General features: G+C 44.7%; 1 protein-coding gene across 10 annotated transcripts in view; it reads left to right on the top strand.

Annotated features, from left to right (window-relative positions):
• The first annotated feature begins 214 nt into the window (after positions 1-214).
• The window catches only part of Clip4 (CAP-Gly domain containing linker protein family member 4), a 64,560-nt gene continuing 55,864 nt past the window's right edge, over positions 215-8,910 (top strand). The window contains exons 1-2 of one of the 10 annotated variants that reach the window (XM_057770929.1): positions 215-234; positions 8,002-8,149. In XM_057770929.1, coding sequence (XP_057626912.1) covers positions 8,017-8,149 — 133 coding nt within the window. In that variant the 5' untranslated portion in view covers positions 215-234; positions 8,002-8,016. The other 9 variants (XM_057770912.1, XM_057770938.1, XM_057770869.1 and 6 more) reach the window with 9 other exon arrangements.

Genomic DNA, 8,910 nt, shown 5'->3' with positions numbered 1-8,910 from the left:
AGAGTTTTCACAGCAGGACCTGGAAACAGTTGACTGAGGGGGTCTACCCTAGGCCGTGCCTGGCCACATTATCTAAAAAGGGGAGGATATGGTCTCTGGTTACCAGATGGGGTGGGATGAGGGGGTGGTGTCTTCCAGCCCAGGATGCTAGGGAACAAGGGAGGCCAAACTGGGCCAACTGACAAAGTTTTCCAGATGAGGGGACGCCTGCTGCAGCCCCAGATCACCGCCTAGGTCAGTCAAGGTTTCTTTAGAACCCGATTCTGCCGCGCTGGACAGATCCCCACGTGTGTAGGGCACGCCAAGGACTCCCGGGAAAGCCCTCCAGATACCCGTGAGCGTGGAGACAGCAGGTGCAGCGCCGCAGACCTTCTGCCTGTTGAGGGGCTCAGGGGTGCAGGCAGGAGCCGAGCGACAGCAGGCGCGTGCGCGGGGCCGAGGGCCGAGGCCTGCGCGCAGCCCGGGCGGCTGCACTGCGCGCGCGCCGAGCCACGCGTGGGGCCCGGTTCCGGCGCGCGCGGCGTGGAAGACGACGGGTTGCAGCGGCCCGGCTGGAGGCTTCGCAGAGGCCACGGGACCCCCGCGGCAGGGCGGGAGCGCGCCCCTGCGCCTCGCCTCTGTGTCCCGCGTCCGCAGCCGGCGCTCCGCGGGGATCCGGAGCTGGCAGGTGGCGGGACACTGGGGGGTGGCGGGGCCCGGGAGGCCGGGCCGCGGGGCTGATGGCGGTGAGGGCCGCATTGGGGCGTCCAGAGGCCTCCTCGTTCCCAGGGCGGGGAGGTGGGTGCTCGAGTTGGTTCCTCTCCGGCTGAGATGCCTCCTCTGCTGGGGCTCGCACTCCGTGGACGCCTGGAGTATTTCCCACGCGCGGGGCTGCGCACCTTGGTGGGTTTCTCCACGCGCGCGGGTCTCTTCAGGTTTCCCCTTGCCTTCCCTTCTGACTTAGATCTTTAAGAAACCCTTGGGCACGCGTGTTCCAAACTAAATTGCCTCTACCTCACATCGCTGCTGGGAGATTCCTTCATTCTGATTTGCATTTGGGAAGTTGCAGAAGGGTGTGAGCAGAGACCTGTCCCCTGCAGAATCGCAGGAATTAAACGAACCGGTTCACACCTAATAGACAGGACATGGTTCACTCATCCAGACGCTGGGTAGGCCCTTGGGATTCCGAGCCTGTTCTGTGACAATGTTTACTCATGTATCAAAATGCTATTTTGGAGGGTTTGTAACTTGGCGAGCGGTTCCGGGCTACACTGTTTGGTATATTGTAGCACCAGCATAGCGTTAAGTGTGCCCTTTCTTCTAAAGTGTGTTCCTGAGCCATCAAATACTTGAGCTGCAGTTGAGTCTTGCTTTGACGTTTGTCAGTCATGAGTCTCCTGCCTAGTTTAAGTTGACTACGTGGCAGGAGAGCAGGTGGTGTAGCACACAGTGTCTGGAAGGAAAGCGGAGACTTGGAAACGGCAGGATTCCAGCTTTCTACATTCTGACGATGCAAAACCATCCAGGTTTAAATTTAACATACATAAGATGCGGCTTTTGGCAATGCTTTCATTTGTTAGGGACTAGGGACCGCTTGCACTCAAAGATCCTGACACAACGGAGGTGTTTGTATCTCTTTTGTAGATTTAGTACACGGTGCAGTGTTTGTTAGATTTATTTCCAGATCCAGCTTCCCAGATACAACCCCAATAACAAGGCCCCTTTTTAAAAAGCGATGATTATATTGTTGCCATTTTGCTTATAACAATCCCAGTTTGGAATATATACTTGTGAGCTTGTGTTGACAATCAGCTTCACTCTTTCTTTCACCCTGTTAAAACACTTTAGAGCCTCTGGTTGCTTTTAGCCTTACTGTTCTCTTAATTATTTATAGTTATAGTGCTGCAGCCTTGCTTGGCACTTCAGCCTTCATTTCTCATTCCAGGCATCGGTAAGCTGTGTGTTCTGAAGAGCGAGCTGAACTCTTTTCCTTCCGTGCTGGGTAGGAGGGTGCCCATGGCTGAAATGTCCTTCCGTGCTGGGTAGGAGGGTGCCCATGGCTGAAATGTCCTTCCGTGCTGGGTAGGAGGGTGCCCATGGCTGAAATGTCCTTCGGTGCTGGGTAGGAGGGTGCCCATAGCTGAAATGTTCTTCTGGTTGTGGTTGCATCAGCCACATGCAAACTGATTCTTTAAAACAGGGCATATTAAAAAACCCCAGGTATGTAAAACAGGCATACAAATCAAACAGTTGTTGACAATAAAGAATATATTTATTTTAGAACAACTCTTTGGCATATATATGATTTTACTATTTATTAAAGATGGAAACAAATTTGCATGATAAAGAGATAATTGTTTATTTTTACATTTAAGTTGGATGAACATTTGATCCTACAGGATACAGAACATCCTCAACATTTTGCAGAATTGATCTATAGTGCTGACAAAGCTGTTTTGTCTGAATATAAATATAAATATCATAAGTGTACATAATAAATATACATATGTTTAAGACCCTTTCAGAAGTGGCTGGAAATTATTCCCTAATCCAAAACCAGAATTAATTTATGTTTTTTTTATTTTTTATTTTTATTTTACATTCATGAGTATTCTGCTTTCATGTATGTCTGTAGAGGCCGGAAGAGGGTGTTGGGCCCCCTGGAACTGGAGTTACAGGAACTGGTGCTGTCATGTGGGTGGTGGGACCCAGCCTGGGTACCAGAGTAGCCAGGGCTCATAACTGCCATGTCATCTCTTCAGTATCAGTGTTTTAAAAAAATCTTAATACTTTGAGACAGGGTCTCACTATGTAGCTCTTGTTGTCCTGGAATTCTCTATGTAGATCAGGCTATCTTGGAACTCATAGAGATCCAAGTCTAAACACATGTGCTACCATGCCCAGCTAGTGATTTTTTTTTAAATTTAGAATACAAGCATCAATTAACAAAATCAACATTCTAACAAAATCTAATTCTAAAATATGCTAATTTGATGCAATGGGCACTTATTAAAAGCCTTTGTTTTCTGTAATTAAGCCACTGTATTTCGGTAAGAGCAGAACTCTGTGAAAAGCACTGCAGCCCATGACGGACACCTGGTCTTGCATCTGGGTGGAGCTGTTTCAGGCAGTGTCAGGTGTCCTTGCATGGCATGTCCATATGTGCAGTGCTAAGTGCACACATGGTGTCTTCAGAACCAAGGCTGGAGTGAGGTCACATGGTAATACTATAAGCACTGTCTCAAACACCTCGGATACATTATGTATTTGATTTTGTATTTGTTTTAGGTGATTTTACATTTAGAAACCTGAACTATTTTAGATCGCCATTTGTGTGTGTGTGTGTGTGTGTCTGTTGACAGCTAAACTTAGTTGCCTGAACCCATCCCCAAACCCAAGCCTGCAGTTTAAGAAAATCTGAGCTAGACCAATGGGAATTTTAATTTTAAAAACCCCATGTAGGTTGTAGCTACTGCGTTGGCCATCTGAGCCTTTAATTATTAGGTCCCAGAAATCCTATGCTAGCTGCGCAGCTCTCCTCAGTTACAGTCCTTACTCAACAATAATTGTGCTTCCTTGTAGCTACCAAGCCCTGGGCTGGAATCTACAGGACAGAACTCCCTTCCTTATCTTTGGAATGCACAGCTTAGGACTTCATGAGAAGCAATGTTATTGGACATGTGACATTCATACTTGTGATGACGGAACTTCAGGGCAGGTGTCTGATGTGCTGTCTAGGGCTTGGGGCTGCTTTTCCAGTGTTTGTCTGTAGCAAATGAAAGGGTCAGTGGAGCCATGCTTTTACATGGTTTATTTCCATATCTCGTGAGAATAAAGGCTCACGTATGTGTGTGGTGGGTGAGCAGATGTTTTGTTGCAAATAAAAGGACCCTTGGGGTTGTTCTAATAAAATGTACATGGTTAGTCTTGTTTTGGGATTTCTTGAAAATGAACAACCACGACTGACTGTGATGGAAAACTGGCTGTGAGTCTAACGTGGACACAGCTTGGGTCTCCTCGTTAGGTGAGAAGCTCCAGTATGCTGCCCTTCAGCCGTATCTCAAGCACTGGGGAAAAGGCTGAGGTGTAGCTCAGTGGTAAAGCATTTGCCTGGCGTATGTGAGGCCACAAGTTCCATCCCCAGCATCGCAGACATAAACAATTCTTAACGAATTTCATGGCGTGGTTGGTTCTTTTTGGAGGCCCGACGGCCCGACCTCTCTGAAGACGTTGCTTGACACTTCTCATTACTGATGTGCAAAGACAAGATCAGGCTGCTTGGAAAACCATGAACTGTTGGAGCCCTGTGACAATATGCTTTTACTCAGAAGTGGTTTGAGTTAGTGGAATAAGATGATATTTCCATGGGCCTGAAAGTTTGGAGAGCGTAGTTCCAGTTATTAAAACTCTAAGACATGAGTGTGTCCAGTTAATCAGGGAGCATGTTCTCAAACCAGCCCTTACCAGTTGACCGAAGGAGATTTTGCAAACAATACCTACTCAACTCAGATCAGTAGGCCTCTATACTTGATCACGGTTCCAGGTACCATGGCCTTTCAGATCTAGAAATTGTTTCTAGGGGAGGATTCAGGAATATGTGAAACTTGTGTGCTGTGTAGTTTGTGGTGAAATGAAAGATAGGGTGGGTTTTTTTTTTTTTCCAAGAAGGCAAAGAATTTTTTTTTTGTCATTAAGGTGTACAAAGAATGTTCCTCATGCGGGTTAGGTAACACTGTGTCTTCCCTGGTCTTGAAGTGTAGATGGAAGCTACTCATTAGTTCCCCGCCCAGACCTGAAATAGCCACACAGAAACTGTATTAATTGCAATACTGTTTGGCCAATACCTTAAGTGTATTTCTAGCTAGCTCTTACATCTTAAGTTAACCCATTTTTTTTTTATTAATCTTTGTATCACCACGTGGTTGTGGCCTACTGGTAAGTTTACGTGATAAGGTTCTGTCTGGCATTCTGTGGCAGCTACGTGGCTTCTCTCTGACTCCGCCTACTCTCTCTCTCTCTCTCTCTCTCTCTCTCTATATATATATATATATATATATATATATATATATATATATGTCTTCTAGCCTGACTATATTCTGTACTTGTACTTCTGTAGCTGAAGCAACTTTTTTATTAACCAGTGGTAGTAAAACATATTCACAGCATACAGAGGGGAATCCCACATCACTGAAGTGTCAATAAAACAATTAAATGGATTCCATGTCTTGTGTAAATTACTTTTCCACCTTGGATCTGGAATTTTAAGTTTATTATGTGTGTACAAAATGCTAGTTTTGTTCTTGTGGTAGCCGACAGTTGTGTAAAATGTAGGGTTTTTTTTTTTTTTTGGTTATGTGTGTGCACATATGTGTGCATGCTTCTGACCAGAGGTTGATGCACCTGCCTTCCCTGTAGCTTAACCCTGAGATTTTGGTTTGTCTGGTCTAGGAAACAAGCCTGCCCTGGGGTCCCCATCTCCATCCCTTGGGTGCTGTTATTGCAGGTGGGTCACTTTTCCCACCCAGCTCTAATGAGAATCTTGAGGATCTGGACTCCAGACCTTACACCTGGGCAGCAGACGCTTTACCCTCGGAGCTGTCTCCCCAGATGTAGATTACTCTTTAAGGGTCTTGACAATCTGCAAGAAATGAAAGGTACTCCTGGGATCACAGCAAGACATTTTTTTATCACTTTGCTGACAAATTAAGAGTATAGGAAACATGTCTGAATCCTCAAAGTGTGATTACAGTCGGATTATTCTTCCTAAAACACGGCTTTAAGTGTGTCAGTCTCTCTTGGTATGCCACTTCCCCAGTGCTTATGGAGTTGAGTGGTTTGTTCTTTTAACCAGTTAAGAACTATTGTAGCTACTTCCCCACTAAAGAAAACCCCAGTCCAAACCCAAAATGGAGTTAGCTTTACATCCGCCGGCTCTCCCAGCTGTGTGTACCCTACAACATATGGTCCTTTTCAGTTTCTTCCCAGGCTCAGCTCAGGGTATGCTCTGATCCTTTGACATTCCCAGAGCAGTTTCCTGGTACTCACTGGTGGGAGCACGTGTCATCAGCTGTGTTCATCATTTTAGATGAACTTCATTTTAGAATGGATTGTAAGCTATCTGCCACGCATGGTTCACCAGCCACCCTTTTGTGTAATCTCTGAAACATCTAAAATGGGGCCTTGTGTGTGGTGACCGCCATGGATGTTTACTAAGTTTCTTTTTTTTTTTTTTTTTTTTGGTTCCAAAGGACGCTTCCTACCTACTGTGGGGAATATTTACCCAGACTTGTTAGCCAAGCAAGCAGGGGCCTGCAAGTAGAAACTTGTAGATGGGGTGTGTGTGATGAGAAGGAAGGGCTGTGTTAATGGCATTCCTTACTGTTTGGAATGACTGATGGAGATCACCGCTGCTGTTTAACACTGATCCCTTGCTTCTGTGTTGTTCCTGTGTATGCAGCAAGGCTAATGTTGAAAGAGTCCAAGAATCGGGTGACAAGTAACTTCTGCACCAGTTCCCCCTACAAAAGTTCTAGATTCCTTTAATGTAATAAGAACGAGTCTAGTTTGTTTACTATGTAACATTCCTGTGCACATAAGTGTATACTCTCTAAGCCAGAAGAGAGCACACTGTTCGTACTAGTTCTGCTCAGAGAGAGAAAAGGTCTGAACTAAGTGGGGAGGAAACCTGTTAGTTCCAAGCGACTGTTTCCTTGGAGCTGAGGGGGCTGGGAAGCTGATTCAGTTAGTTTAAGATGCTGTCTTAGGGCTTCTATAGCAGTGATGAAACATCATGATCAAAAACAACCTGGGGAGAAAAAGTTTATTTCACCTTACAGTTTGTAAGTCCATTGTCCAGGGAAGTCAGGGCAGGAACCTGGCTAGAGGCAGGAGCTGACACAAGGAGGAATGTTCTTTACTGTCTTGCTCCTCATGGCTTGCTCAGCCTGCTTTCTTTTGGTACCCAGGACCACTAGCCCAAGAATAGCACTGCCCACAGTGAGCTGGGCCCTCCCCGACTATTCATCAATCAAGAAAATGCACCATAGGTTTGCCCACAGGCCAGTCTGGTGGGGACATTTTCTCAACTGAGAGTCCCTCCCAAATGACTCTGGCCTTTTAAGGTGACATAAATCTACCTAGCAGATGTATGCTACCCCAATGTTAAAAGCATACACAGAATCATATATGTGGTATATCTCCTACTAGAATAAGTTTTTAGTTAACTTTTTTGCTTAGTTATGTTCTTTGTGTTTAATATAATCTAAAGTCATTTGGTCTTGTTTATATCTAAAAATTAACACAAGGAATTCAAAATATTTCAGAACAGAAAGAAAAAACCCTAAGTTTTAGTTGTACAGTTAAACTTCACGTAGCATTTCCCTGCTTTCTGTGGTATTCCCGAGATGTAGGCTGTGTATAAATAACACAGGTCCAGTTTAGAGCTAATTCCTTCTTCATACTGATGTTTTCTGGGAGAAGGGCTATGAGGAGTCACAGCCCTCCTCCTGCAGACAGACCCCACATTGCTAAGTGGGATAGTCTCAGCCACCGCTTCCATTGGTAAAAATGAAATAATTTTCAGTGATTTTTCTGAGGTATTAGAAAGTAATGGCCATCTGCTGAACTGAAGCCTTCCCAGAGGAAGAGCATGGGACATGGCTCCAGTGGCAGACCATGTCGTATTATGAGATCCAAGGTCGCTTTACTGGGGACCTGGCTTAATGCTGCCCATTTGAGTTAGCTCAGGCTTGTAAACAGGTTCTCTCTCAGTGGTAAGTTAATTTTTAAAAAATAAGTCTATTAGAGTTTCTCTGTCATGGGCTTTGTATTACAACAGTACACGGGCTGCTGATGGTGTGAGGCTGTGGGAAGCGGTGCATAGTTCTTAAATAACTGTTTGCTCAGCCATTGACGATGTCAGGTTAACTATATGAAACTCTCGGGGGTTTTTGGTGACCGAAGGCAGTCATCCTAAGTTGTGTGTTAGTGAAATGCATTCTGAGTTTCCCTTTCCCATTATAGGTGGTTTTCTAGAAGATGACCATAGAGGACCTCCCGGATTTTCCTTTGGAAGGAAGTTCGCTGATCGGAAGATACCCGTTTTTATTCGCAGGCTCGGACACGCCGGTTATCTTTTCCATTTCCGCAGCACCAATGCCTTCGGACTGTGGTATGTCCTGGGTCTGTCTATTGTACCAATGCCTTTGGACTATGGTATGTCACGGTCTCTCTGTTGTATCAATGTTTTTGGACTGTGGTATGTCACGGTCTGTCTATTGTACCAATTCCTTCAGACTGTAGTATGTCACGGTCTATCTATTGTACCAATGCCTTCGGACTGTGGTATGTCACGGTCTGTCTACTGTACCAGTGCCTTCAGACTGTGGTATATCACAGGTCTGTCTATTGTCAATGAACTGATAGCCAGACTCTTGTCTCAGGTTCTTTCTGCACTCATATTATTTTGAAACCATTTGCTGTGATTTTTATAAGATTTCAAGCTTTTCCTTTTTCAAAACCACAATTGCTTATCACAGTTTCTGCCTCTTAAGCTCAATGCTTTATTTCTGCTGTCAGCATTTTTATTATGTAGAAACGTTGATTTTAAACACTTTTATGGATTTGGAGGATTTTATTTTTAGAATGTAATGGTGCTCAAACATGTACCATTCTGCTACTGGTGTATTAGTTTTGGTTAAACAGACTGACTTGCAAAAGCATCATGTGCTTATGCAGGGCTAGTGTGAGATCTTCATGGAGGCCGGAATGAAATCAGCTTCTATTGAAGCTGATCCATTTAAGTCTTCTCTGTAACATGTAAATTTGGAAGGGGTCTAATTTTTGTACTTTTGATTTATTCCCTCCAAGAATATATTTTATAAGATAGTTGATAAATGGATAAAGTAATTTTATAGAAATAACAATATAGAA

Source organism: Chionomys nivalis, chromosome 1, assembly GCF_950005125.1.
Source record: "Chionomys nivalis chromosome 1, mChiNiv1.1, whole genome shotgun sequence".
NCBI classification, from domain to species: Eukaryota; Metazoa; Chordata; class Mammalia; order Rodentia; family Cricetidae; genus Chionomys; species Chionomys nivalis.
This window is presented reverse-complemented; position numbering and strand designations above follow the sequence as displayed.